At 56.0% G+C, this 27,795-nt stretch overlaps 2 protein-coding genes across 4 annotated transcripts in view; one reads left to right on the top strand and one right to left on the bottom strand.

Annotated features, from left to right (window-relative positions):
- The first annotated feature begins 832 nt into the window (after nt 1-832).
- MYH7B (myosin heavy chain 7B) lies at nt 833-26,828 on the top strand. The gene is made up of 42 exons (XM_084775632.1): nt 833-924; nt 1,542-1,706; nt 3,319-3,425; nt 3,598-3,741; nt 4,260-4,416; nt 4,651-4,678; nt 5,747-5,843; nt 7,910-7,933; nt 8,049-8,141; nt 8,261-8,324; nt 8,901-8,999; nt 10,747-10,850; nt 11,276-11,414; nt 11,655-11,773; nt 11,848-11,997; nt 12,143-12,313; nt 13,852-14,031; nt 14,126-14,258; nt 14,344-14,420; nt 14,793-14,880; nt 15,105-15,222; nt 17,303-17,426; nt 17,940-18,076; nt 18,790-19,045; nt 20,226-20,468; nt 21,089-21,265; nt 21,355-21,500; nt 21,743-21,833; nt 21,916-22,305; nt 22,829-22,955; nt 23,046-23,164; nt 23,255-23,451; nt 23,604-23,953; nt 24,048-24,172; nt 24,281-24,396; nt 24,704-25,100; nt 25,181-25,306; nt 25,399-25,569; nt 25,695-25,799; nt 25,882-25,977; nt 26,400-26,537; nt 26,617-26,828. Exons 2-42 carry the CDS (start codon nt 1,616-1,618, stop codon nt 26,626-26,628), a joined length of 5,826 nt encoding a protein of 1,941 aa, XP_084631758.1. The 5' UTR covers nt 833-924; nt 1,542-1,615; the 3' UTR covers nt 26,629-26,828.
- The window catches only part of TRPC4AP (transient receptor potential cation channel subfamily C member 4 associated protein), a 59,193-nt gene continuing 58,201 nt past the window's right edge, over nt 26,804-27,795 (bottom strand). For all 3 annotated transcript variants that reach the window (XM_084775675.1, XM_084775676.1, XM_084775677.1), the window contains one exon: nt 26,804-27,656. In XM_084775675.1, the coding sequence (XP_084631801.1) occupies nt 27,519-27,656 (138 nt within the window). In that variant the 3' untranslated portion in view covers nt 26,804-27,518. The remainder of the gene's footprint in view (nt 27,657-27,795) is intronic.

The raw sequence follows: 27,795 nt of genomic DNA, 5'->3' as shown, positions 1-27,795 counted from the left end.
TCCCCTTTCTTACTGTGTGGGCCCAGCCCTGGTCTTCTTTCATTTCCTTCCTTCCTTCAGGGGCCACATTCAGTGTCTCAGGCTTGTTAGGTGAGGACTCCTTACTCAGGCTCATCCCCCGCCCACTTTCTGTCTGTCGTTTCCTAATTGTGAGGTGGGATCTTGCTAAATCACGTAGACTGGCTTTGAACTTGGCTCCTTCCTGACTAGGCCTTTTGAACGTTAGGCCTTAAACTCAGGGCAAACACGGCTAACTGAGGAGCCTCACCTCGGCCATTTGTCCTGAGTTTCTCTCAGACCTGAGTACCAGGACTTGCAGGTGTGTGCCAGGCCCAGCTTTGTTTGAGTTTTCTTCCTGCTGGCTTTCCCTTTGGAGACTCTGAGAGGTGGGGATAGAGGCTGAGAAGCCAGTGTCCAGGTGCTGCAGAGGGAGGCAAATCTTCTCAGGCGCTAACTCAACTGCTGACCCTTGAGGCGCAGTTAGCGCTTTCCTTCTCTGGACGGCATTCTTCCTAGGTGCATGAAGGGAACTGAAGCAGATGGTCACAGAGCAAGTTCTATGGCTCCTGTCCCTGTCTCTTTCTGGAAGAGTAGCTCCTTTTTCTGCATGCATGAGATTCCTTGTGACTCAGTTTCCACTCCCGAGTGCCTCACTGCCTTGTTCCTGTCCCTGTCACTCTCTGAAGCCCAGCTTCCTGACTGAGTGACTGCCTCTCTCTGCCTTTGTGATCCCCTGACAATGGGAGGTAAAAATAGCCCAGAGGCTGAGCTGGAGGAGATAAAAGGGAATTTGCCTTTTGTGTCCTGTGGCCAGGCTGGGGGGGCTGTGACACGTGGAGATTGCTGACATAGTTCTCCTTTGCTGACCTTGACAACAGCAATAAAAGGGGTGGAATAGCTCTCTGCCCTCACCGTGGTGCCAAGGTGGGTGATCAGGGCTGAGGGTGGGTGACCAGGGCTGAGGGTAGGTGACCAGGGCAGAGGGTGGGTGACCAGAGCTGAGGGTGGGTGATCAGGGCTGAGGGTGGGTGACCAGGGCTGAAGATGGGTGACCAGGGCTGAAGGTGGGTGACCAGGGCTGAAGATGGGTGACCAGGGCTGAAGGTGGGTAACCAGGGCTGAAGGTGGGTGACCAGGGCTGAGGGTGGGTAACCAGGGCTGAGGGTAGATGACCAGGGCATAGGATGGGTGACCAGGGCTGAGGGTAGGTGACCAGGGCATAGGATGGGTGACCAGGGCTGAGGGTGGGTGACCAGGGCATAGGATGGGTGACTAGGGCTGAGGGTGGGTGACCAGGGCTGAAGGTGGGTGATCAGGGCTGAGGGTGGGTGATCAGGGATAGCTTTGGAGCTGGAGGGAAGGCAGGAAAGAGCCCATGGGTGGGCCTAGGACCTCAGTACCTATAGCAGAGGATGCTCTTATGTCTGGAGGTATGCGTGCAGGTTCACCTAGGGAGTCACTCACTCTCAAGCCTTGTGGGTTAGAGGGTCATACCCCGGTGTGTGTGTGGCCCCTACGTTTCCTGCCATTGCATCTTCCAGTGCCTGCTGCCTAGGACTACCTTGGACCGCCGCCCAGATTTTCAGGTCCTCTTCCTCCTCTACCCCTCACCACCATGATGGACATGAGTGAACTTGGCGAATCAGCCTGCTACCTCCGCCAGAGCTACCAGGAATTGATGAAGGTGAACACTGCCTCATGGGATGGTAAGTGAGAGCAGAGAGGGACACAGCCAAGGAGAAGCCCAGTGAACTCAGACTAGGAGTGAAGAGGGCAGACACTCTGCTTGATACCACAGTGGGAAAATGACCTGATACCTGGCCTTTCTCTTAGTTTCTGGGGACTGTGTGAATTCACTCCCAGGGACCCAGTGAATTTGATTGTGTGGCCATAAGTGAGGCTTAGTTTGTCTCTCTGTGAAATGGGACAATGCCACCTTGCTCTTGAAGTCTCCGTGAATACGCATGCTGGAACCTGGGGCCTCTAAAATGAGACTGATGTGTGCAGGTGGCCTCCATGTCCACAAACCTGTGTTGGACTTATTTTTAGTGCTTTCCATGGAGCCAACGGCACTGTTTACTAGGGACAGGAATAAAGACTACTATTTATGACTTGATTGGCTCATAGTACAATAATAACATAGGCGATGAGCGTCTGCGACCCAGAGCTGGTGACTTTTCCGCGAATCTTCTCAATAATCTGGGCGGGTGGAATCCAAAGCAGAGCCAGATTCAGTGGTATGCAGCATCTGGGGCTGTACACAGCACTATGCTCAAAATGTATAGTGCCTAGTTAGACGTGGTGACACCCAGCTTTACTGTCAGCACTCGGGAGGCAGAGGTGGGCAGGTCTCAGTGATTGGAGGCCAGCCAGAGCTGCACAGTAAGAACCTGCCGCAAAAGAAAGAAGTGTCTCGTACTTGGTTTGACATTCTGCTATTGTCATCTTAATTGTTTTCCTTTGTTAAAAATTTTAGCGTGTAGAGTAGGGGATTTCCTTAGGACATTTTAAATTTAATAAGTTAAAAAAAAAAAAAAAGGTGGGGGGAGCCTGGTTTGGAGCCTTGTTATAGGAATAATTCTGACCAAGGCACGTGGCCAGCAACTGGGAGGGCAGGGAGCAGACCCTGCTGTCTGCACGAGCTCACATTTGTGAAAAATTAATTTTATTATTATTATTATTACTATTATTTTGGTTTTTTGAAACAGGGTTTCTCCGTGTAGCCTTGGCTGTCCTGGACTTGCTTTGTAGACCAGGCTGGCCTCACAGAGATCCGCCTGCCTCTGCCTCCCAAGTGCTGTCCAGCTCACATTTTATCAACATAAAAATCTGGCCTCTCCAGAGCTCTGGGGTGAGCTGACCAGTCAGGAATGAGCGCAGGTCACAGATGCACCTTCTGGCCAGCTGGATCCAAGGCTTCAGTGAAACCGGGAAAGCGCAACCTGCCTGAGAGTTAGGGGCCTGGTACTGAAGGGGAGCTCCATCTCAGGAGGCCTTATGGTCTTTGCATTAAGGAAACAGGCCCAGTGAGAAGGTGTTCCAGGTGGCAGGGAGTGGAAACTGGTGTGCAGGGAGACTATTATTGCAATCAACTCATTTGAGATCGTGACGGACCATCCCAGCCTTGCCCTGGCTTTGGATGAGATTTCACTGGAACTCCTATGTCCTGGCAGAAAGGGCAGAAGGCGTGCGTGCGTGCGTGCGTGTGCGCATGTGTAACTGCTTTAGTGTAGGAACTACCACTGGGCATTTGGAACCCCTCTCAACGTTTGATTTATTTATTTATTTATTTTTATTTTTTTATTTTTTGCCACCCAGGCAAGAAACGAGTGTGGGTGCCTGATGAACAGGACGCCTATGTGGAGGCCGAGGTCAAGACTGAGGCTACTGGAGGCAGAGTCACTGTGGAGACCAAAGACCAGAAGGTTGAGCTCCTCCTTCCTTGAGATTTGCCCCTCTGACTGGGTGCATCTCCTGGCCAGCTTATCCACTGAGTGGATGAAGCAGTGTGGGACATGGAAGTGTGTAGGCAGGAGAGAGAGGAAAGGCCAGTTGACCCATCTCTATTCCTCACAATATGGTGCATCTCTTTGGAAGGTGCTGACAGTGCGTGAAACGGAGATCCAATCCATGAACCCACCCCGCTTTGACTTACTGGAGGACATGGCCATGATGACGCACCTCAACGAGGCTGCGGTGCTGCACAACTTGCGCCAGCGTTATGCTCGCTGGATGATCTATGTGAGCCCTGGGCAGGGCTATGACAGCGGTGGGCGTGGCCACTCATGGGGCGTGTCTAAGGGAAGCGGTGGGCGGGGCCACTCATGGGGCGTGTCTAAGGGAAGAATCAGGGTCCAGAGGGAAATGTGTCGGGAGAGCTAGGCCAGAGCAGGGCTAGAAGCAAGCTCTGGGGCTCAAGGAGCACAGCTATACAGCGGCAGAGGAGAGGGCTAGAGGAACAGCTCTAGGTAAATGAGGGGAAGGCCTAGAGCGATGACGTGGTAATGTCTAGGGCCTTGGAGGCGGAGCCAAGGCTGTGTGTAGGGCCTGGCTGCCTACTTGGCACTTCTGAAGGTTCCGCCAAAGGCTGTGGGGTCATTTGTTACCTGGGGCTCCAGCTGGGGCAGGAGGAAGGGCTGCACATGGCCATCGGGAGACTTCTTGACTATTGCAGGGGTCATGGCGGGCCTGGGAACGGCAACTTGGACATCTCTCTTTCCTCCCTCCCAAACTCCGTCCGTGAACTCTTCTCTCCTCAGACATACTCGGGCCTCTTCTGTGTCACCATAAACCCGTACAAATGGCTCCCGGTCTACACTGCTTCCGTGGTGGCTGCCTACAAGGGCAGGCGCCGCTCGGAGGCCCCACCTCATATATATGCAGTGGCGGATAACGCCTACAACGACATGCTCCGCAGTAAGAGCCACCTCCCTCACCACCCCGCAGCTCCGGGCTGGCCTTCCCGTCACACTGTCCCCCTTTGGCGCTACCTTAGTAATTCTGCCTCTTTAGCCTAGCTGTCCTACTTGGTCTTCCCCACTGGGTCTTTGGGTGGTGGTGACTGTGTCGGTGCCATAGAAGATCCAGGTGGCCCATCTATGGTTACCCCCTCACCCTGGATGACACGTTTACTTTCTCCCTTTCCTCTAGACCGAGAGAACCAGTCCATGCTGATCACGTGAGTGGGGCTCTGGCTTTGGGTATGGTGTGGCAAGGGCTGGCCAGTCCATGGTAGTGGGGGTGAGGGTGGGGGTAGGGGAATCAAAGTTATTTCTCAGGGTTGGACCCAAAGTGCTTACCTCCTAGAGCCAATGTCCTTTACCTCCTAGAGCCAATGTCCTCCTTGTCCCCATTTATTCGTCAGGTGGGTAAAAGTAGATATTCAAACATGGGTGTGGCCCTAAGCTCCTTGCTGCCTCTCCTCCAGCTAGGAATTCCCCCCCTTGATTCTCTGGGGTTTCTGTACAGTTCCTTTCCCATTCTTCCTCTTCTCATCTCTGTGTCTCAGCCCTCATCCTCCCTTAGCCTTCAAGGAAAGCTGTCCCTTTCATACGTATTGGGTTCATTCCAGTCAGGCTAATACGTGCAAACACACACACACACACACACACACACACACGCACACGCACACGCACACACGCACACGCACACGCACGCACGCTCGTGCACACACATGCACACACGCATGTACACATACACGTACACATGCACACATACGCACACACACACATGCATGCACACATGCACACACATGCACACACGCACGCGCGCACACACACATACATGCATGCACGTGAGCACACATACAACTTCAGAACTTCAGCCTGGTTATTAAGAACAAGGCCTCTGAAACCAGAAGCAGCTGGATCCAGGCCCTCACATTCCCACTTCTTGCTCTGTGGCTTTGGTGCCCTTGAACCTCACCAATACAACAGAACCACCTAACCAGCCACACGAAATTCCCAACAGTTAGTGTGTTTAAATATGAACCTGGCACAGAGCAGAGGCAGGCCCAGAACTTCCGAGGACCACTTCCTCACTCATAAGATAGCCACGGTCCACCCTTGGGGTCTTCTGATGAGGTGGGGTACCTGGCTGGCACCGGGAGCTAAGTCAGCACTACGTTGGCACCATCGCCCCACAGAGTGGTCGGCACCTGGGGACGGCGGGGGAGGGCTGCGGTTTGGGGGCTGGAGGAATTAGAGAGACAAATGGGCATTGGTGACTCATGTTTGTGTTGTCCAAGCGGAGAGTCGGGGGCCGGTAAGACGGTTAACACCAAGCGGGTCATTCAGTACTTTGCCATCGTCGCTGCCCTGGGAGACGGGCCGGGCAAGAAGGCAGTAAGACTTGCCCACTTGGGCACCAACCCCCACTGTTTTCCCGCTGTTTTCTTTTCTTCCTTTCTTTTTCTTTTTCTTTCTTTTTTAAAATTGCAACCTCTCAGAGCCCCTGGCCCTGCCTGAGCCTCCTACCTTGGTGAGAGACTCTGGCCTGAGCAAGGCTTGACCAGAAAACCTGTGGCCACCTCCTCCCTCAGTGTGTTAGGTCGGCTTCCCTCTGCCACCCAGGCAGGAGCCATAATTGTTGCTCCTGGATGTTTTGGTGTGTGCGTGACTTTTCCACTGTGACCGTCATACTTTTTAAAGAGTTTGCCAAGCAGGCTGCGTTTACCTCAAAGTGATTGTTTTCTTGTGCTGCCTTCATCGAGGACACTGTTACCTGCTGCCACTGAGAGGGGCAGGCTCATGCCCAGAGCTGAGGACACTGGGAATTCTTGACAAGAGCGCAGCCTGTAGTTTTGGTTAAGACTTTTTGAAACTTCTTAAACAGTGGAGGAGCAGGGATTTTAGTTGGTTTTAATGTGAACCATTGCATCCCTGACCTGCAGGCCAGCTGCTAAGAGCTCTGTGGCTTCCGCTGAGCCCCAGGCCCCTTCGCTGATGTGAGCGATCTTTTCTTTCTAAACCCCAGGTTTCCTCTGCACAAGCGGCACTCCTGGTCCTGTTGAGCCTTGCTTTATTCTGGGGCGATTTCCTCTTTCTTTCTTTCTTTTTTTTTTTCTTTTTCTTATATTTTTTTTCCTTCTTGCTGTGTTTTCTTTCATGTTTTGTTTTGTTTTTGTTTTGTCTTTTGTTCCCTCCTTTCCTCCCCTTTCCTCATTTGATTGTCTTGGTTTGGGGACTTAGTTTGTTTTGGTTTTTGGTTGCAGACATTGTTGTTTTGCTGTTGCCTTTTTGACAGTCTTTCTTCCCTTCCCTTCCCACCATGTTTTTCTAAAAGGCCTTTGAGGATACTGCAGAAAAGCGGGGTGACCCGATAATAGGAAAAGATAATAGAGCCCAAAGCCGACAGGAACACAACTGGCAGGGCTGGGGCAGGGGAGTACCTGCATAGGAAAGGGCTCTGACCCTGGAGTCAGGGCAGGGGGACATCTCAGGAGAAGGTCACCCAAAGATGTGGGACCTAAAAGCTGCACTAGCCGCCTCCCTTTGAGCTCAGATCTGACTAACCTGGCCAGAGAGAGTTTTGAATAAAAACAGTGGGTGTGAATTGTGTAGGGGGTGGGGGCGGGAGGCGGGGGATGGGGTGGCAGGGACCCCTTCCTTCCTCTTCCCAGCAAGGTGTGTGAGGCATTGTTAGGTCTTGGGCTCCCTGGAGGTCAATAAATGACTGAGAGACCAAGTGACACAGTCACTATCCCGAGCCCATTCTTTTCCTTCTCTTTCTTCCTCTGCTCTTGGGGTAGAAGGGTGATGGGGGGTGGGGAAGGTGGGGATAACAAACAGAGACAAGGGAAGAACGAAGCCAGGAGAGGAAGAGCGGGTGTGGACTCTGAGCAACATGTCCCCGTGGAGACACAGAAGGGCATCGCAGGCGGTGGGATGCTTGAGGTGACCCCAGGACATGGACTTGCTGTGGTGGCCTTGAGCCGATCACCTGCTTACTCTGACTGAGCTGATCATGTGCAGCTGGCAGGGCCGTGTTGGGCGCAGTCCATACACGATGCTGAGGACACAGCTAACATAGTACAGAGAAGTATGGAAAAGGGCCGTCGGGGAAGTTAGGGTAGGAAGGTGGAGCTGGAGGAAGTCTCTGCAGTCTCAGAGATCAGGGAGGTCTTCCCAGAGGCAGGCCTCTAATGGAGAAGACTCCAGTCAGGCCCCGTGTGGATGTGGACAGTAAAGAGACCCCTGAGAAGCCAGAGGCAGGCTTGGCCTTCGTACAGCATCTGCCAGCTAATTGCCCAGGAGAGCTAAGTGTCCAGAGTCACAGGGGAGGGTGTTGCATTTAGCACTACTAAATACGTTGGGTAACTAATATATACCGCCCCACTGACTGCTGTCCCAATGCCCGACCCTTACCGGGAAAGACTCCCCACTCTCTGACATGTTCCTTCTTCCCCCAGCAATTTCTGGCAACAAAGACTGGGGTAAGTATAGGGCCAGTGGAGGGGCAGACATTTTCGGGGTCTTGGGGATGCCCACTTCTCCTTACAACCAGAGAGTCCATGGGCTGCCCTGGCCCCTCATTCCTGCTGCCTCCAGGGCACCCTTGAGGATCAAATCATTGAGGCTAACCCTGCCATGGAGGCCTTTGGCAATGCCAAGACTCTGAGGAATGACAACTCCTCTCGCTTTGTGAGTGGGCACAGTTGGGGAGTCCATGGGTCGGGGTGGAGAAGGGTCAGGGGCCGGGAGGGCCCTGGTGGTGGGGAGCCCTCAACAAGACTGAGGGTGGCATGGTCCCTCTGCTGTAGGGGAAGTTCATCCGCATCCACTTTGGTCCCTCTGGGAAGCTGGCCTCCGCGGACATTGACAGCTGTGAGTCTGGGACAGGACAGGGCACGCGTGGGAGGAAGGGCAGAGGCTGAGCTGAACAAATCCTTTGGCTTCTGTCTGCTCCGGCCATTTCTCTCCATCCCAGACCAGTTCCTGCTTGAGTCCACCCTCACCGTCACATTGGCCTCCCGCTTCGTCTGTGGTCCAGAGTTGATCGTATCCCTCAAAACCTCCTCTCCGGAGCTAGGGAGAGTAAAGTCCTTGCCATACAAGTACAAGGACCAGGGTTCAGATCCCCAGAAGTCATGTAAATGCTGAGCGGGCGTGGTTCCCTTGGGAGGCCAAGGCAGGGAGTCTTAGAGCAAGCTGGATAGTGAGATAGCGTCATCATTGACAGACTTCTGCCAGAGACGCCCACAGAGGAAGTTGCACGTCCCACACAGTGACACAAACACTGGGGAAGGCACTTACCAGTGTAGGCTGGCCTGTGCACAGACACAGCCACCTCCACACATGCCCTGCCTCTCGTGGCTGCCATCTCCTTATCCCTGTGCTGCGCTGGGGGCTTTGCTCTGGGAAGGTAAAGAGAGAGCAGGCTAGCATTCCTTTTCTTGGCAGACCTCTTGGAAAAGTCTCGAGTGATCTTCCAGCTGCCCGGTGAGCGTGGTTACCATGTGTACTACCAGATCCTCTCAGGGAAGAAGCCAGAGCTGCAGGGTGAGAACCCAGCAGGCCGGGCCCGTGGGATGGGGTTCGCCCTCTCTGCAGAGATGTGGGTACCTCCGCTCTTCTGGAGAGCTGCAGCCTGCTGTGTATCCCTCCCACTCCTTCCTGCTGCTGGCTATCACTAAGCCCTCTTCCACTTTTTATTTATTCATTTTGGTGGTAGTTGTTATTGGGGATGGGGTTAGTGGCAACGGTGGTGGCTGTGTGTGTGTGTGTGTGTGTGTGTGTGTGTGTGTGTGTGTGTGTGTGTGTGTGTTCCTGTGCTAGGGAACAGGCCTCTTAGCTCCACTGTCCTGCCAAGATTGCAGTTGCCCCTGCCATCCTGAGACTAGAACCCCCACCTAGCAACAAGGGAACCCAATGGTAATTTATAGCTGCTTTCAGTTTTGCAAGTTCTTTGAAGGCAAAGTATGGGCCTTCCCTTTGTCCCGGTACCCAGCTCAGGGTCTGGGCTAGAGGGATGACTGAGCAGTGGTCAAAGGCTGAGTGAGATGTACAGACTAAGGATCATGCCCAGACGTGCGTGAGCCCTAAAAAGAAGCAGAGGCAGGCAGGTGTCTGTGAGTTGGCTCTAGTCCAGCCAGGCCTGTAGAAAGACCTTGTCTAAAAAATAGGTTAATAAACATGTTAATAAATAAGAATTTGAAAGTAGAACTCAGTGGTAGAGAGCACTTATCTAAAGTCCTGAGTTTCATCCTCAATCTCTCTCTGTCTCTCTCTCTGTCTCTCTCTGTCTCTCTCTCTGTCTCTCTCTGTCTCTCTCTCTCTCTCTCTCTCTCTCTCACACACACACACACACATACACATGCATGCTCTCACTTTTGTTCTCTGCGTGTTTCTCTCTGTCTCTGTATCTCTCTCTCTCTCTTTCTCACACACACACACACACACTCTCTCTCTCACTTTTGTTCTCTCTGTGTATGTCTCTCTCTGTCTCTGTATCTGTCTCTCTCTCACACACACACTTAGACACACTTACACACATATATACACACAGACTCACAGACATACTCATACACACTCAGACTCACACTCAGATACACATAACACACTCACAAACACACACACTCAGACACATACACATATACACACAGACTCACAGACCTGCTCATATACATTCACACACTCAGATACACATACACACATATACACAACAGACACACACATATACACCCACAGACACACACACATATACACACACTAACACACTCAGACACACATATACACACAGACTCACAGACATACACACACTCAGACACACACTTAGACACACATCCATACATATACACACACTCACAGACACATACACACTCAGACACACATACATACATATACACACAGACTCACAGGTATACTCACACACACTCACACTTAGACACACATACATATACACATACTCAGACACATCCTCCCTCTCTCTCTCTCTCTCTCTCTCTCTCTCTCTCTCTCTCTCTCTCTCTAAAAAAGAAGCATCCAGGTGGCCATCCTGTAATTCTCAGGAGCTGAGACAAAATGATCTTGAGTTCATGGCCAGCTTGGCCTACACAGAACCTGTCTCAAAAGACTAAATAAAAATGAAATAAATTAAAAGATGTGTGTGGATAAAAGGGACCAGAAGCTCATGTTGGAGGGAAGCCCTGGGAGCGGCCGAGACTCTTGTCAAAGACCCCCCAGGGCCTCGTGGTGGGCTTGGAGAGGGAAGGCATCCCAACTCACGCCTTTGGGCCCCTGTCCACAGACATGCTGCTCCTGTCTATGAACCCCTACGACTACCATTTCTGCAGCCAGGGGGTCACCACCGTGGATAACATGGATGACGGGGAGGAACTTATCGCCACTGATGTATGCTCGGTGGGGGGTGGGGGCAGGAGGGTGGGGGTGGGGGTTGGAGGGTGGAGGTTGGAGGGTGGGGGTGGAGTGTGGGGGTGGAGGGTGGGGGTGGAGGGTGGGGATTGGAGGGTAGGGCTGGAGGGTGGGGGCAGGAGGGTGGGGGTGGGGGTTGGAGGGAGGGGGTGGAGGGTGGGGGTTGGAGGGTGGAGGGTGGAGGGTGGATGTTGGAGGGTGGGGGCAGGAGGATGAGGGTGGAGGGTGGGATTGGAAGGGATTGACGTGGGGGTGGTACCAAGTAGGGTTCCCATGGTGTGTGTGTGTGTGTGTGTGTGTGTGTGTGTGTGAACATGTGGGCTGGGTAGAGACCAGGAAATAGGATCAGTGGGGTGGTCCTTGACTAGACGCTCAAGCACCCTGCTTCGTTCCTCCCACCCCAGCATGCGATGGATATCCTGGGCTTCAGCGTGGATGAGAAGTGTGCCTGCTATAAGATCGTGGGCGCCCTCCTGCACTTCGGCAATATGAAGTTCAAACAGAAGCAGAGAGAGGAACAGGCTGAGGCGGACGGCACTGAGAGTGAGGACCTCTAACCCCGGGCTGAGCTGGCCTTTACCATGGACACCTCATGTCTTACACACGCTCATTAACCCATAGCCTTTGACCTCAGTGTTCTCTCTTCCTGTCCAAACTCCTCACCCTTCTGGAAGTGACAACATGCAGGCCCTGGGTCCTCCCAACTATGACAACAGAGCGCTGGCCCCCAAGTGCCCGCATTGCTGAGCTCCCTCTTCCTCATCCGAGCGTGTCCCCTGCCAGGTGCTGACAAGGCCGCCTACCTGATGGGGGTCAGCAGTGGAGACCTGCTCAAGGGCCTCCTGCACCCCCGGGTTCGTGTGGGAAACGAGTACGTGACCAAGGGCCAGAGTGTCGAGCAGGTGAGCAGCCTACAGACTAAGGCTCGCCGGGGACAGCTGAGGCAGGACCCCAACCCGCCTGCCTGCGCCCACAGGTGGTGTTTGCCGTGGGGGCGCTGGCCAAGGCTACCTATGACCGCCTGTTCCGCTGGCTGGTGTCTCGGATCAATCAGACCCTGGACACCAAGCTGCCCCGACAGTTCTTCATTGGGGTCCTGGACATCGCTGGTTTCGAGATCTTTGAGGTAAGACCAGCTCTCAAGCACAGGCACCGTCCTATCTGAGGGAGGCTGATGGCTGGGTATGGGGGACCACAGCCCTGCTCCCCCACTGCCCTACCCCCCCCCCCACCGGCAAGGAGCCTGCTGACCGGGGCGCTGCCCCCGGCAGTTCAACAGCTTTGAGCAGCTGTGCATCAACTTCACCAATGAGAAGCTGCAGCAGTTCTTCAACCAGCACATGTTCGTGCTGGAGCAGGAGGAGTACAAGCGGGAGGGCATCGACTGGGTCTTCATCGACTTCGGCCTTGACCTGCAGCCTTGCATCGACCTCATCGAGAAGGTCAGGCCTAGGGCGGGGACACCGCCAGGTGTGTGTGTGTGTGTGTGTGTGTGTGTGTGTGTGTGTGTGTGTATGTGTATATGTGTATGTGTGTGTTTGTATGTGTGTGTGTGTGTAGGCCTATGTCAGCTTCATGTCAATGTGTAGCTGTGTGTGTGAGTGTGAACGTGGCTGTGTGGCTATGCACATGGTGTGGGTGGGAACATGTGGGTATAGGAGAATAGGGTCACGAGTGATGTAAGGATGTATACATTCAGGGCTGTGGGCAGCTCTGCCAATCACCAGGCCCCTGTGCAGAGCTGACCCAAGCACTATGTTTATTGATCGTAACACATTCCATACGCTTCCCCACTGTACAAAGAATGGAAAAAGGAAATTGACAACATTGGAAATAAAGGGGAGGTCCCTCTGAGGAAGCCCCCCACATCCTGTGCATTGGCCTTGAGCTAATTTATTCTAGATATTTTACCAAAGGCATGTGTGTTCTTTTCTTTAAAAGGACCATTACATGCATTCATTTGCTTTGTGTATCAATGTGTTGGTAATCACGTGCCGTGTCACATGTGAGGTCAAAGGACAACAGGAGTCACTTTTCTCCATGAGCCATGTGGGTCCTGGGGATGGAACTCAGGTTATTGGCTTGGTGACATGTGTCTTTTCCCACTGAAGATGGCTTGCCAGCTCAGTACATATGTTCTCTATGGACATAGTCCCAGTTTATAGTATGTTTTTCCGCTGAACGTGCATTTTCAGTATTGGGAAGAAGCTGGGACAGGCCATGCTGCAGGGACTCTCAGACAGCATCTGGCTAGTGGGCATTCAGGTGGATGATGTTTTTGTTTGTTTGTTTGTTTGTTTTGTTTTTGTTTTGTTTTTTGTTTTGTTTTGTTTTTGTCTATTAAATAAGCACTGAAGTGAGCAGTTCTTCCATTCAGTTATGAAATGAAGGTTTGGGGCTGGAGAGATGGCTCAGGCATTAAGAACACTTGCTGCTCTTGCCAAGACCTGGTCAGCTCCCAGCACCCACACCAGACAACTCATCGCTGCCTGTAACCCAGGTCCAAGAGCTCCAATTCCTTTCTGGCCTCCATGGGCACAGAAACTCAGGCAGGCGCATACACACACATACAAGTAAATGAATAGTTATTTTAAAAAAAGAAAAGAAAGAAACAGGTTTAGTAAAATGCAGGGTTCCTATTTCTAATGAGTGTGGGGGCCAAAATGCAGACATATTGGCCTTTGGACAAAACCTCAATGTGCACACTTAAGCCATGAATGTCAGTTATTGGGGCCCAGGGATTCCAGTCTGTTCTGCACACATGGGCAGGAAGGGACTGACAGTCAAGCCACAGACTCTGCTCTCCTAGAAGGCGGGTTCCTGGGTTCCTGGGTTCCTGGGTCTGCACATGCACCTGGCTCTCATGTGATGGCAGGGTTATGGATCTGAAACAGCTCCCGGGGGCAGGTAGTCTGGAGACCAACGCTCTACGAGCCCCACCAGCATGGCCTGGCCCTTCAATCTTGCTCCCTGTCCCCAGCCTCTGGGCATTCTGTCCATCCTGGAGGAGGAGTGCATGTTCCCCAAGGCTTCGGATGCCAGCTTCAGGGCCAAGCTCTATGACAATCACTCTGGCAAGTCACCTAATTTCCAGCAGCCTCGCCCAGACAAGAAACGCAAGTACCAGGCTCACTTCGAGGTGGTCCACTACGCAGGCGTGGTAGGTGCCCACCGGGACTCCACACCCAGCCACTGCCCTCCCTCCCTCCCTCCCTCGTCAGGGTCGCCACCTGGGCCAACACTTTTCTTTTTAGGTACCTTATAGCATCGTGGGCTGGCTGGAGAAGAACAAGGACCCCCTCAACGAGACAGTGGTCCCCATCTTCCAAAAGTCTCAGAACAGGCTCTTGGCCACCCTCTATGAGAGCTACACAGGCTCTTGCTCCAGTGAGGACTGAGGGACACGCTGGACATTCCTGGGGACCCACAGAGTGGCATTCCCCGGAGTGACCACTCTCATTGTCTCTCCTAGCTGAGCCCCCCAAATCTGGGGTGAAAGAGAAGCGCAAGAAGGCAGCATCATTTCAGACGGTGTCGCAGCTTCACAAGGTGAGGTCCAGATGGGGCCCCCGGCCCTGGCCCCCCCACGGCTGCCCTGCCCTCTCTGCTCCCTGTGTCTTGGGTGGGCAGCTGTTAAGACTTGCAGTGATGTTTAGCTCCTGTCCATGTGAACATCACAGCAAGTCTGTGCTGCTGCCTGCCCCCATGCCGCCTGGGTAGGACTCGGGAAGGTGGAGCGGGGGTGGGGGGGTGGGGGTGGGAGGGAGGAGAGGGAGCCCTGGGGGTGGTGGGTGGGGGAGCAGGTGTCATCAGGAGCATTTGGGCCCCTCGGACCAGTCCCCTCTGGTCCCTATTCGGTGCTACATCCAATCTTGGTTCCCTGCCCCTCCCGTGCCTTCTCCCTGCTCTTCCCACTCCCAGGAGAATCTCAACAAGCTCATGACCAACCTGCGGGCCACACAGCCCCACTTCGTCCGGTGCATCGTCCCCAACGAGAACAAGACTCCAGGTGGTGTCCCTGGGCTGGCCAGGTGGTGTCCTTGGGCTGACTAGGTGGTGTCCCTGGGCTGGCCAGGTGGTGTCCTTGGGCTGGCCAGGATGGGGGAAGCAGAAGCAGCTTAGGCTCTCACCTTGCAGGGTTGGCTCAGACTCAAAGTAAGGCCAGGGTAGGGACCTAAAGGCATGGCCTTAGATTTCTATCTAACCTTCTCCTTTCACTCCGACCACACCCAGGGGTCATGGATTCCTTCCTGGTGCTACACCAGCTACGCTGCAACGGGGTCCTGGAAGGCATCCGGATCTGCCGCCAAGGGTTCCCCAACAGGCTACTGTATGCAGACTTCAGGCAACGGTGGGTGCTGGCTGCTTAGGTGGAGCCTGAGGGTTGGGAAGGACATGCTAGAGAGCGTCCAGTCCCTTGAGGAGGCGGCTAGCTGGAGGGAAGGGGGTTGAGGAGAGACGTGAGCAGGCTTGTAAATGTAGAGGTGGAGGCTGCCGGCTTTGCTGTGGTGACTCTGAGTTTCAGGCCAGAGCTACCGAGTAGTGAGTGGGTTTACTGAGCAATAAGTAAGGCAGGATGCTTAGGTTGGGTGCACAAGGGTCTTGAGCATGCCCAGTTAGAAATGCCTCCCGCAGATGCCCTTGAAGAAGGTAGGACCAGGACTGGATTTACTATTCTGGAGCTCAGGTGAGCAGCCAGCGGGGATGTAGATCTGGGAATTAAACATGGGCGTGTGTGGACTGGACCCCAGGAGTGCCTGACAGGTAGTAGATGCACATCAGTGCCCTTGCTCCCTCCCACTTCCCCTGCAGGTTCTGTTGTTAAACTACAGGTGTCCCTGTTGCCTCCCATCCTACAAGTAACAGGAGTGATGCAGCTGCCCTTTAGGGATTAGATGTCTATACAGATACTGTCTGTGGGGGTGTGCGTACACGCAGAGCTTGCAAGTTTGTTTTCAAGTTATTATCAGTCTAGGAGATGGTTCCCCATGTCCAAAGACTCCAAAGGCACAAATCTACATCATCCCTTAGTTGTTGCTTAAAGCAGGGTATTGCTGGGTAGCCCAAACTCTCAACACTCCTGGGCATGATTTTTCATGCCAGTAATCCCAGCACTGAGAAGGCTAGGGCAGAGGATCACCAAGGGTTTGAGGCCAGCCTGGGCTACATAGTGAGTTTAAGGCCAGCCTAGGCTACAGAATGAGACATTTCAAATACACACACACACACACAAAAACAAAACAAAACAAACTCCTAGGATTTGACGTATGGTTCGCTAAAGGGCTAGCCTTGAAGCTGAGAGCCTGGGTTGGAGTCCCAGAAACCATGTAAAGTGCTGGGCAGGGTAGTGCACCCTCGGTATCACAGTGCTGAGGAGGCAGGAGCTTTGAAGCTCCAGGCCCACCCAGTGTAGCCTACGTGATGAATTCCAGGTGGTTAGAGACCCTGTCTCAAAGGCAGGAGACAGAATTCTTGAGGATAGCCCTGAGGCTGTCTTCTTGCTGCTCTTAAACCCAAACCTGTGCTGGAAAGATGATTCCGTGGCTAAGGGCACTTGCTGTTCTTGCAGAGGACTCAGGGTCAGTTTCTAGCACCCACATGGTGACTTAGAACCAACCACACAACCAGCCTTGTGTGACTCCAGCTCCAGGGGCTTTGGCGCCCTCTTCTGGTCTCCATGAGCACATGCATGCAGGCAAAACATTCAGTTAGCAACTCTGAATGGTTCTGCCTCAGCCTCCTAAATTCCGAGAGTACAGGCATGCGCCATCACACCCAGCGATTCACCGTTGTTTCTTGTTGTCTCTAAGACATACAGTAGCCCAGTGACCCCCACACCTTGTTTGGTGAGACTCCCCCAGTGAAAGGCCCTTCCTATCTTTGGGACGTTCCCTTCACTGCGTGGCCACTGACCACCTGCGCACTTGTGTGTAAATGTCTGTGTAAGTGGACATGCTAGGAATATTTGCTCCTGAATAGAATTCTCAATTGTTTCTTAACTGTGGGATATGGTATAGCACACCACTTGTTTGTTTGCCTTTATTATAAAAGTGGCACATGCTTGTTATAAAGCCACCTCTTTTTACACACTCACTAAACTGCACTTCAGCCACAAGCCCACTTTTGAAACAGGACCAGGCCAGGTAACCAAGCTGGCCTCAAAGATCTTCCCACTTCTGCCTCCTAAGTGCTGGGACCTCAGGCGTATTCCACACCCTGGCCACTGTGATGAGGTCTGTACAGATGTGCTGGATCCCCCAGTATGGCGGCATTTCCCCTGCTATCTTGTGTAGCATACGCCCCTTCAGAACCTCACCTCTGAGAGGGTAGGCAACCACAAGTTTCCTGCTACAGCCCCTGTGTCCTGTCCTGTCCTGTCCTGTCCTGTCCTGTCCTGTCCTGTCCATGGCAGCTCCTCCTTGCTCTCCTAGGTACCGAATCCTGAACCCCAGTGCCATCCCAGACGACACGTTTGTGGACAGCAGGAAGGCCACCGAGAAGCTTCTGGGTTCCCTGGACATCGACCACACTCAATATCAGTTTGGCCACACCAAGGTTAGGGAGTTGGGGCTGAGCCTGGGTGCATGCAGGCACACTGGACAGGGGTCCCACTTGGCTGGGTGCATGCAGGCACACTGGACAGGGGTCCCACTTGGCTGGGTGCATGCAGGCTCACTGGACAGGGGTCCCACTTGGCTGGGTGCATGCAGGCACACTGGACAGGGGTCCCACTTGGCTGGGTGCATGCAGGCACACTGGACAGGGGTCCCACTTGGCTGGGTGCATGCAGGCTCACTGGACAGGGTCCCACTTGGCTGGGTGCATGCAGGCTCACTGGACAGGGGTCCCACTTGGCTGGGTGCATGCAGGCTCACTGGACAGGGTCCCACTTGGCTGGGTGCATGCAGGCACACTGGACAGGGGTCCCACTTGGCTGGGTGCATGCAGGCACACTGGACAGGGTCCCACTTGGCTGGGTGCATGCAGGCTCACTGGACAGGGTCCCACTTGGCTGGGTGCATGCAGGCTCACTGGACAGGGTCCCACTTGGCTGCACCCTGCTCTCAGGTGTTCTTCAAGGCTGGACTCCTGGGAATCCTTGAGGAGCTCCGGGACCAGCGCCTGGCTAAGGTGCTGACGCTGCTGCAGGCCCGGAGCCGGGGCCGCCTCATGCGCCTAGAGTACCAGCACATGCTAGGAGGAAGGTAGCTGAGGGATGGGGGCGTAGGTGTGACCACTGTCCCAAGGCTCACAGGGCTGACGGCTCACCAACCCTGCCATACTGTTTAGGTTGTTTCTCATGGCTGGTTGGGGCAAGCTTCTGTGTCACGTTTTTAACACCTTAAAATTGGGGCGAGGGCAGAGCGATGGCTCGGTAGGTAAAGGCACCTGCTGCCATGCCTAATGTTAAGTTCAATCCCTAAGACCCACATGGTAGAGAGACCCTAACCCCCATGTTGTCCTCTGACCTACACATGTGTGCCATGCTACATGTGTACACACACACACACACAAAATGTTTTTAAAGTTGGGGTGAGAGCAACCTCTGCCCCTCTGTGTGTCTAGAGTGTGGCCTGCAGGCTAATGACATTCAGTGCTTCCCAGACTGAACCGTGGTCTTATTTATCACTTTCTTGGTTAAAGTAGAAGGCGCCCTTCTCAGGGGCGTCCCCACCCAGTCAGCAGAGGAGGCCTGAGTCAAGCAGTGTAACCACAGGGCCTGGTAGCTTAGCCATCTTCAGACACTTGCTGAGGCCACCTGGACATTTGGAGGTTATGGAGTTTGCCTTGCAGGTAGATCTGTGGCTACTCGCCAGACCCTTACCCTGGAGGGCTGCTAGGAAGACTAAGCGAGAGAGAGGCTGTAGCACCTTGAAGGGGCAGGGCTGGCTGCCTCATAGGAGCTGTCTCTCCCTAGGGACGCCCTGTTTACCATCCAGTGGAACATCCGGGCCTTCAATGCCGTCAAGAACTGGTCCTGGATGAAGCTCTTCTTCAAGATGAAGCCACTGCTGCGCTCAGCACAGGCAGAGGAGGAGCTGGCTGCGCTGCGGGCAGAGCTGCGGGGGCTGCGAGGGGCGCTGGCTGCGGCTGAGGCCAAGCGTCAGGAATTGGAGGAGACTCATGTCAGTGTCACCCAGGAGAAGAATGACCTGGCCCTGCAGCTACAGGCAGTGAGTAGGACAAGGACAAGAACATTCAGGTGGCTCTGATGAAATCCTGTAGCCAGACTGTGGCCAAGGCAGCTCTGGAGGGCTCTGGGCACTTCCAGCCTCTGCGTTGTCTTCCTCCTCTGGAAGTACCAGGAGAGCAGGCCTGCAGGGTCAGTGTCTGCCGGCCTTCCCCACAGGCCTTGACCATCCAATCATCCTAAAGCCAGCGCTGCAGGGGAGCCCCAGCTCCCCCATCTTGATCTCCTGGAAATATACCTTTGCTCCCTTGTCTGGTTCAGGGACATAGGATTCTGAGGCAGGTAACAGGGTCATACCTAGAGGGCAGGGGTCAAAGTCTGGAAACTTCCCAGCATAGGTTTTGAGTGTCACTTGGACGCTGGCCCCAGGCTGATGCTGACCTGGTCCTGGGTAAGAAGCAGCCATGGTGGTTATGAAACCCCTTCTAGCATGGGAGCTTATGCCATAGGCAGTGAGGGAGCCAACGCTGTCACCTCCTGGGTGCCCTTGGTGCTGCTCTGTGGTGAGCAGGGCTTTGACCTCTCAGAGGACAGCTTCTTACCCAGAGCTCTTCTTAGGTCTCTGGGTTGCCTGCATTGTGGATAATGTTAATTTTTTTGAGGGAGGCAGGTGAGACAGGGTTTCTCTGAGTAGTCTTGGTTTTCCTGGACTCGCTTGGTAGACCAGGCTCATCTCAAACTCATAGAAATCCATCTGCCTCTGCCTCCCCAAGTGCTGGAATTAAAGGCGTGTGTGTGCCACCATGACCTGCTGCTACTGTTAATTTTTTTTTTCTGAGACAGGGTCTCTCTGTGTAGCCTTGACTGTCCTAGACTCGCTTTGTAGACCAGGCTAGCCTCAAACTCACAGTGATCCACCTGCCTCTGCCTCCCGAGTGCTGGGATTAAAGGCGTGCGCCACCACGCCGGGCACTAATGTTAATTCTTAACAGTGCCATCTCTATCCCTGTGTGTTCAGGGCCCTGCAGCGGCCCCTGCAATAGTCCCCAGAGCCCAGCAAAGTGTAGGTTCTTCAATTCCTATCTATCAATCACACTGAATTGCCAATATGTGCCTCATTGGAGCTGGCTTTGCATGAGCAACGGATGGCCTCTCTCTCCCAGGGCTGAGCCTGGTGTTCCTCGGATGGCTCTTCCTTAACTGCTTCCTCCCCATGTGCTCAGGAGCAGGACAACCTCGCAGATGCCGAGGAGCGTTGCCACTTGCTCATCAAGTCCAAGGTGCAGCTTGAGGCAAAGGTGAAGGAGCTGAACGAACGGCTGGAAGATGAGGAGGAGGTGAACGCAGAGCTCGCCGCCCGCAGGCGCAAGCTGGAGGACGAGTGCACGGAGCTCAAGAAGGACATCGATGACCTGGAGCTGACGCTCGCCAAGGCGGAGAAGGAGAAGCAAGCCACTGAGAACAAGGTGCAGGGGCGGCCCGAGCTGGGGACCAGTTTTGGTGTTAGGTGGCTGCAGGGTCCCCTTCTGGCTCTGCTGGGCCCCTGCTGCGTCTTCTCCTCTGTCAGGTGGGTTACCAGCACGTATCTCATTAGAGTGATTGAAGACTTGGGTGTAATTGGCCTTTGCTAAGCAAACACTACAAGGCCTTGCACACAGTAGGTGCTTAGTAAATGCTGGCAATTGCCATCTGTCCTGGACTGCAAGCTAGTGGGAGGGGGCAGCTCTTCAGAACACCAAATCCTTCTATCGCAGAGACCTCTCCATGCCCGTGTTGCCAGCGTTGAGGGGTGACTGTTGTACAGGACAGGAACATGATGGGCTGCCCAGGTTCTCACAGATGCTAAAAGATAAGGCCGGGGCCAGGACACAGCTCACAGAGCACCTATGGGTGTTGTAAATGGCTGCCAGGCCCCGTGCTCAGCTGTGAACCTCCACCCCGCTCAAGGGGAGATAAAACCCTTAGGCAGGAATGGTGGGGGTCGTTCTAGTGGCCTGCTTCCTGCGTCCTGCAGCCAGGAGGGGCGGCTGCTCAGGCCAGCCTGTGGGGAGGACTGTCCCCGCAGTGAATGGGGGCCTTGGCGCAGGTGAAGAACCTGACCGAGGAGATGGCTGCACTGGATGAGTCGGTGGTCCGCCTGACCAAGGAGAAGAAGGCGTCGCAGGAGGCTCACCAGCAGGCTCTGGGCGACCTGCAGGCCGAGGAGGACCGCGTGAGCGCGCTGGCCAAGGCCAAGATCCGGCTGGAGCAGCAAGTAGAGGATGTGAGCTGGGGTAGCTGAGGGGCCCTCAGGGTGGCGACAGTGGCTCCCGCCTGCTCCAGGCTGATGCCGCTCTGCCCGCCACCGCACAGCTGGAGTGCTCCCTGGAGCAAGAGAAGAAGCTCCGCATGGACACAGAGCGTGCCAAGCGCAAGCTGGAAGGAGACCTGAAGCTGACCCAGGAGACGGTGTCAGACGTCACCCAGGACAAGCAGCAGCTGGAGGAGAAGTTGAAGAAGTGGGTGTGCGCGCTTGCGCAGGCGCATGGCAGGGTCTCTGAGCCTGCTGGGCTCGCCCTTCCCTTCTCAGTTCTCTCGGCCCTGTTGCTGTGGGGGACGGTCCCGGGGACCCTCTCTGGACCAGGGCTGAGGACAACAGATGTGCAGGATTCGGGCTCCCTGGCACCTCACGGAAGGAAGGAGGTGGGCATAGTGATGGCAGGTAGGGCCAGGGCCGGCTCATCCCGCTGTGTCCTCGCAGGAAGGATTCAGAGCTGAGTCAGCTGAACCTGCGGGTGGAAGACGAGCAGCTCTTGGGGGCGCAGCTGCAGAAGAAGATCAAGGAGCTACAGGTGTGCACGGTGGTGCTTGGAGGGTGCGCTGGGTGGACCAGGCCTGGTCCAGAGGCTCACGGAGTCGGCATCATCTTCCCAGGCTCGGGCTGAGGAGTTGGAGGAAGAGCTGGAGGCTGAGCGAGCAGCCCGGGCGCGGGTGGAAAAGCAGCGAGCAGAGGCAGCCCGAGAGCTGGAGGAGCTGAGCGAGAGGCTGGAGGAGGCTGGGGGAGCGTCGGCTGGGCAGCGGGAGGGCTGCCGCAAGCGGGAGGCTGAGCTGGGCCGGCTGCGGCGGGAGCTGGAGGAGGCAGTTCTGAGACACGAGGCCACCGTGGCTGCCCTGCGCCGCAAGCAGGCAGATGGTGCTGCGGAGCTGAGCGAGCAAGTGGACAGCCTGCAGCGCATCCGGCAGAAGCTGGAAAAGGAAAAGAGTGAGCTGCGCATGGAGGTGGACGATCTGGGGGCCAGCGTGGAGACTCTGGCCCGCGGCAAGGTCCGTGTCCTTCCTGCCTCTAAACCAGCGCTGACCCTCTCCTCTGGCCGCTTCATGCCAACACGCCACAGCAGCGCTGACCTCCTGACCCCTGCGCTCTTTTAACCTGGCATCTAACCTCCTGCTCCCCATCAGTCCTGACCTCTAACCCCGAGAGCTCAACGTCATTCCCTGGCTGTTCTGATTCGCACCCAAACCTCAGCCCTTCCACCTAATAGAAGCGTCACCCCCAGCTCTTGACCTCACACTGTTCTTGTCTTGTTCTTTGACCCTCTCCCCGAGTCCTGGCACCTGTCCCTGGCTGAGTGCTTACTTACCTGACTCACTCACCTGAGGCTTCCAGTTTGTGCCCACAGTAGGAACCCAGACACTGAGCCTGGAACTCTGATCCCCTTTTGACCCCTGGTCTCATATCTAGTGATCCAGGCCCCAATCCCAAGTCCCCAGCTCTTGACTGGCAGCCCCCGGGATCCTGCCCTTGGCTGCACACAAATTTGTCTTGGTCTCTGACTCCGGGTTCCAGGCCAGTGCAGAGAAGCTGTGCCGGACCTACGAGGACCAGCTGAGCGAGGCCAAGATCAAAGTGGAAGAGCTGCAGCGGCAGCTGGCCGACGCCAGCACCCAGCGGGGCCGGTTACAGACGGAGAACGGTGAGGCCTGGGGTTAGCTGGCCTCTGCCAGGCAGGGTTTAGGTGGCGCCTGCAACCAACTGACCCGCGTGCTGGCCCCTTCACCCGCAGGGGAGCTGGGCCGCCTGCTGGAGGAAAAGGAGTCTATGATCAGCCAGCTGAGCCGTGGGAAGACCTCGGCAGCTCAGAGTCTGGAGGAACTTCGGAGGCAGCTGGAGGAGGAGAGCAAGGTAGAGCAGCACGGGCAAACGTCGGGGCAGACAGGCGGGCACTGGGGCCGTTCGCTGTGGTTCATGCTGAGGCCACTGGTGTCCCTGCAGGCCAAGGGCGCACTGGCTCATGCAGTGCAGGCTCTGCGGCACGACTGTGACCTGCTCCGGGAGCAGCATGAGGAAGAGGCCGAGGCTCAGGCTGAGCTGCAGAGGCTGCTGTCCAAAGCCAACGCCGAGGTGGCCCAGTGGAGGAGCAAGTACGAGGCAGACGCCATCCAAAGGACCGAGGAACTGGAGGAGGCCAAGTGCGTAGCTGGTGTCCAGGCCACGACCAATGAGAGATTCAGGCCCGCGCGCCTGTGTGCCCCGTGTGTAGTAGTGGGGACGCTGGGCTCCTTTCCTCGGGGCTCCCGGGCTATACAGTGAGTGAGTGCACCCTGCCTGGCCCGTGATCCAGGAAGAAGCTGGCCCTTAGGCTGCAGGAGGCGGAAGAAGGTGTGGAGGCGGCCAATGCCAAATGCTCCTCACTGGAGAAGGCCAAGCTGCGGCTGCAGACAGAGTCGGAGGATGCGACCTTAGAGCTGGAGCGGGCCACCTCAGCTGCTGCGGCCCTGGATAAGAAGCAGCGGCACCTGGAGCGGGCCCTGGAGGAGCGGAGGCGACAGGAGGAGGCCATGCAGCGGGAACTCGAGGCTGCGCAGAGGGAGGCTCGGGGTCTGGGCACCGAGCTCTTCCGACTGCGGCACAGCCACGAGGAGGCGCTCGAGGCTCTGGAGACGCTCAAGCGCGAGAACAAGAATCTGCAGGGTAGGGCCTGAGGGTCGCCTTGGAGTTGGGGTGAGGGAAGTGACCTCGCTCAGAGCAGCCGTGGGGGTGAGCCAGTGCTCCGCTCTCCCTGCAGAGGAGATCAGTGACCTCACAGACCAGGTCAGCCTCAGCGGGAAGGGCGTCCAGGAGCTGGAGAAAGCCAAGAAGGCACTGGAAGGGGAGAAGAGTGAGCTGCAGGCTGCGCTGGAGGAGGCTGAGGTCAGGGCTGGCCACAGGGGTGGGTGGGTGGACTCCGGTGGTGGCTCTCTGGCCTCATTGGTCCCCAAATACCTGCCCAGGCCCTCACGTCCTGATCCACATCCCTAGGGGGCACTGGAGCTGGAAGAGACAAAGACTCTGCGGATCCAGCTGGAGTTGTCCCAGGTGAAGGCAGAAGTGGACCGGAAGCTGGCGGAGAAGGATGAGGAGTGCACTAACCTGAGGTCTCTGCAAAGCAGTCTCGCTGTACCTATGGCTGCACACGGGCAGAATGACTGGCCTGCCTGCGCCACGAGACTAGGGCGTTCCTGGTGCAGGGCATCCTCTACAAGCCTAAAGGATGCTCAGGGCCAGAGTTCAGCCCATGCCCTCCTGGGCCTCTAGTGCATGTACTTGCTGTCACGAGGGGCTTTACAACAGGGAGAAGCAATCGCTTGTTTCCCTAATGGGTTCCTGTCTCCATGGGTCCCTTGGGCATGGCACAGGTAATGCCTGTAGGCCAAGCTTGCCTTTCATGCCCCCTTCTCTCAGGCGCAACCACCAGCGAGCCGTGGAGTCCCTCCAGGCCTCCCTGGATGCGGAGACTAGGGCCCGCAACGAAGCGCTGCGGCTCAAGAAGAAGATGGAGGGGGACCTCAATGACCTGGAGCTGCAGCTGGGCCATGCCACACGCCAGGCCATGGAGGCACAGGCAGCCACGAGGCTCCTGCAGGCTCAACTCAAGGAGGAACAAGCGGGGCGCGACGAGGAGCAGCGGTTAGCTGCCGAGCTCCGTGAGCAGGGGCAGGCCCTGGAGCGCAGGGCGGCACTGCTGGCGGCGGAGCTGGAAGAGCTGAGGGCTGCTGTGGAACAGGGCGAGCGCAGCCGCAGGCTGGCTGAGCAGGAGCTGCTGGAAGCCACTGAGCGCCTCAACCTGCTGCACTCACAGGTGGGGATGAGCCAAGGATGTCCACAAGGATGGGGAGGGCGGGGAGCCCTGCTGGCCGGCTGAGGCTCTGCTCCCCTCAGAACACAGGCCTCCTGAACCAGAAGAAGAAGCTGGAGGGGGACTTGGCCCAGCTGAGCGGGGAGGTGGAGGAGGCCGCGCAGGAGAGGCGGGAAGCCGAGGAGAAGGCCAAGAAGGCCATCACTGACGTGAGGCTGGGCCAGGGCTGGGCGTGAGTGGATACAGAGCCCCAAGGGGCTCCCTTTGCCCCTCCCCCCCCATGCTACTCCCTACTCGACAGGCAGCTATGATGGCTGAGGAGCTGAAAAAGGAGCAGGACACAAGTGCGCACCTGGAGCGGATGAAGAAGACACTGGAGCAGACGGTGCGGGAGCTGCAGGCTCGCCTGGAGGAGGCAGAGCAAGCTGCCCTCCGGGGCGGGAAGAAGCAACTACAGAAGCTGGAGGCCAAGGTGTGTGCAGCCGAGCCCTTCCTTCCGGCGGGGCGAGCCGGGGACCGCAGCCCAGTCCTTCCTTCCCCTGTGGGGCAAGCCGGGACGCTCGGCTGCCAGGCTACCCTCCTCCTGTGCGTCCCCAGGTGCGCGAGCTGGAGGCCGAGCTCGATGCAGAGCAGAAGAAGCATGCTGAGGCCCTCAAGGGAGTGCGCAAACATGAGCGCAGGGTCAAGGAGCTTGCATACCAGGTGGGTGAGGGGGTCCGCCTCAGGAGGCGACACTGGAGCTAACCCAGTCCAGGCAAACCTTGAGACCCCTTTTCCTGCCCAGACCGAGGAGGACAAAAAGAACCTGGCTCGCATGCAGGACCTGGTGGACAAGCTGCAGAGCAAGGTCAAGAGCTACAAGCGTCAGTTTGAGGAGGCGGTGAGCACACTTGGGGTCCAGGCACCTGGGACTGTTCAGGATGCCAGTGGTGAGCTGCTTTCATCTGCGGGGCTTGCAGCCAGGGAGGCGTCTGTAGCAGGCTGCACTAAAGGGCGGCACCATGTCCTCGCAACTCAGGGACTTCTACGGCTAGAGGATCGGTCACTTACAGCTTTAGAAGGGGCTAAAAGTAAAGTCTTTCCTCAGCCTAGGCCTGGGGATGGCCTGATGGGCAGGTGACACACAGGCACCTCTTGAAGGAAGGTCTCCATTTTTTTTCCTTGTGTGGGTCCTGTAAGGGGAAGGCTGGTGACAGAAGAGGGGGAGAGGACCAGGAGAAGCCAGGTCCTTCCTGGGGACGGTGGGAGCGGGGTGTCCCGATCAGTTACCAGCGGGGACCGAGGCCCTGCATATGCCGCCAGGAGCAGCAGGCCAGCACCAACCTGGCTAAGTACCGCAAGGCCCAGCACGAGCTGGATGACGCTGAGGAGCGGGCAGACATGGCAGAGACCCAGGCTAACAAGCTGCGGGCAAGGACCAGGGACGCCCTGGGCCCCAAGGTGAGGCGCCTCTGTGCTCCGTGTGCTGAAGCTGGGGAGACGCGGGTGGTGTATGGTTTCAGTCTGTCTCATCTCTTAGCACAAGGAGTGACGCATCCCAGGCTCTGAAGAGGAAATCCACTGCGATTGTGCTGTCTCTTCCCATCCGCCACTCCACCCTCCCTGAGCCCTGGAGCCCCGAACAAACACCATGTCTGCAGCAGCAGCCACTGTCCTCAGAGGGCTGGCAACAGAATCTCATGGACAAAGTCAGGTCCACAGCAGTCTTTAAAATAAAGTTCTTTAATAGTCTCCATTTAATTGGTTTATTTGCTGTTAATAAATTGGCAACACAGGAGGAGCCAAGGGTAAGCTCTCAGCCAGGCTCCTGTGTCTGGGCTCAGGCAGGCACAGGCACTCCATGCCCCAAGGGATGGAGAGAAAAGGTTGCCCACTTCTGGGGACCCATCAGGATGAACACAGTGGCCAATGAGCAAAGAACCAGAGGAGCTAAAGGAAGACAAGGGAGGTCAGGAGGGAGGAGAGATGGGCAGACCTGGGGAAGGCAGCATTCTCTGGTACCCACCCCTGCCCAGGGCCCAGGAGCCTCCGCCTGTGCCCTGAGGCCAGGGAGGCTTGGCTCACAGGGGTCTGCGCCTTCCTCCCCACCATGTGCCTGATGGGAGAAGCTCACACAGAGATAGTTTCCCATGTTCCCTTTCTCTGGCAGGCTCCAGGATTGCGAGGGAAGGGTGGGCATGGTGCCATTGTCCTTACCCTGGGGACAGTGAGGAAACAGGCTCCCCAGTGACCCGGGCCTCAGACCCAGGAGACAAGAGCTTCTAGGATATTCCTTCCACTGAGCCTGTACCTGAAGATCTGGGGTAGACAGAGCAGTGGGGAGGCACGAGAGGGGCAGGGCCGGGCAGAGCGCGGGGCATGTGCACTCATGCTCACCCACACTCGCCCTGGCCCAGCAGCTTCTCACAGCCCGGCTCAAGGTCACTCGTCAGTGAAGTCTCTGTCTATGTCCATGTAGGGCTCCTCAATGTAGCTGACCAGGGCAGAAGGCGACTGGCGGTCTGGGTTCAACAAGATGGACACTGTCTCCTTCCAGTATGAGAAGTTGATGCAGGAGCTCTGAGTGAAGAGAGAGAGGGGGTGGAGAGTGCACGGAGGACTTGGGCCCAGCCTGGGGTCACACAGGGGCTTGGCAGGGTGACAGCCTGTGCACGCTATGCCACCTGAATGCCCGTCTGAGCGAGTGGCCTATGTCACA

The sequence above is a fragment of the Acomys minous genome, assembly GCF_964271855.1.
Source record: "Acomys minous genome assembly, chromosome: 3".
Lineage (NCBI taxonomy): Eukaryota > Metazoa > Chordata > Mammalia > Rodentia > Muridae > Acomys > Acomys minous.
Note: the sequence above shows the minus strand (reverse complement) of the source record. Positions and strands in the feature narration are given on the sequence as shown.